General features: G+C 48.8%; 2 protein-coding genes across 2 annotated transcripts; both read left to right on the forward strand.

The window, feature by feature from the left end:
- Positions 1-380: 380 nt before the first annotated feature.
- Pmar_PMAR010538 (hypothetical protein) lies at positions 381-623 on the forward strand (the record flags this gene model as incomplete). Its single annotated transcript, XM_002782479.1, has 2 exons — positions 381-497; positions 519-623. The coding sequence occupies 2 exons, from the start codon at positions 381-383 to the stop codon at positions 621-623; spliced, it is 222 nt and encodes a 73-aa protein (XP_002782525.1).
- Positions 624-684: 61 nt separating this feature from the next.
- Positions 685-1184, forward strand: Pmar_PMAR010539 (hypothetical protein; the record flags this gene model as incomplete). The annotated part of the gene is made up of 2 exons (XM_002782480.1): positions 685-1029; positions 1086-1184. 2 exons carry the CDS (start codon positions 685-687, stop codon positions 1182-1184), a joined length of 444 nt encoding a protein of 147 aa, XP_002782526.1.
- Positions 1185-1343: the final 159 nt, after the last annotated feature.

Below are 1343 nucleotides of genomic sequence, written 5' to 3' on the forward strand. Positions count from 1 at the left end.
CGGCGTTGAATCGCCTTTGTATGTTCGATTGGCGTCCTGTTCCTTACACTCCGAAATTTGAGTTTCGTTTTCGCCCTCTTTGTCCAATTGAGATCATTGATATCCCAAGACAATCTGTGACGTGCGAACTCAAGTTTCCAAAGCCTTCAGAAGATACTGTTGTGCGGGAGTATTCGGAGGCGCTTCGCAACCGACTGAGTCCAGAGCGAAAGCGTATCTTCGATGGTTTGGTAGCAGAATATGTTCAGCGTCAATGGTGGACTAAAGTTGAGAAGGGTACTGTGGACTCTCCGTTCAAAGCGAATGTTTCTCTGCTTGGTGGCGAAGGGATTCCTGGTGCCCGTAAAGGCCGCTTAGTTTGTGATTTTAGATCTGCTAATATGTTGTTGCCTGATGCTTCCAGCTTTGTCCCTTCTACGGCGGCTATATTTGTGCGATTAATGATCGCCTTCCCTACCATTTTATTGGTGGGGGATGCAACTGCCGCGTTTTATCATGTGAGAGTTTATGGCTCTCAGATGTTGTTGTGTGCTGGCAGTGATGTCTTTGTGAGTGATAGACTCACGTTTGGAGTGAATGTGGGTCCAGCCAAAGGGAGGACTTGCATCCTCCCTTTGTGCTAGTGAGGAGGAGTTGGCATGTGATTTTGGGAGCGACCTTTTCGAGTTGGTGGTCGATGATTATATGTTTGCTGATAGAACCGTGAAGGTTCCTGTCCGTGACCTCTCCCTTTGGCTCAACACTCTTGAAGCTGGTGGTCAACATACGCCTTATCGTAAATTTTCTGCTTTGTCTACTCCGGAACTGCGAGAAGAGTTGCAGAAGGCGCTCTCTGATCGAGGAGTGACGTGCTCAATCGAAGAAACCGGGAAGTACCTCGGTGTTAATCTTCGATTTTCTGGTGGTTCCCTAGTGTTGGTATGTGAACGCCTGGCTCGGCTCAATCAAGCGGCCGATAAGGCTGAGGAGATACTGAAGTCGTCATCCTTCACTCGACGAGAGATCTTTGGGCTAGCTGGTCTATTGGGGGTAGATCCACTCCTCCAACATTCTATTGATCGAGCACTTGCTGACGCCTTGAGAAGTGTGGCTGGAATGAGCTCGGTTCATCTCTCCTCGTGGGATGCTTTGATTCCTATAGTGTCTTCTCCGGCTATGTTACCCTTGTTGAAATGGGTTATTGAGAGAAGAGAGGTTGCTGGTCCGTGTGCGCATCGTGTAGGCCTTCCGCTACCAGAAAGAGGCATTCTGTTGTTGCAGTCTGCGTCCGATGCCAGTGTTTCTGGGGGTGGCTATGTTATCGATTATGTGGTGAATGGTGATACGACCGTTATGTTGCGAGA

Source organism: Perkinsus marinus (assembly GCF_000006405.1).
Source record: "Perkinsus marinus ATCC 50983 genomic scaffold scf_1104296939676, whole genome shotgun sequence".
NCBI lineage: Eukaryota > Perkinsozoa > Perkinsida > Perkinsidae > Perkinsus > Perkinsus marinus.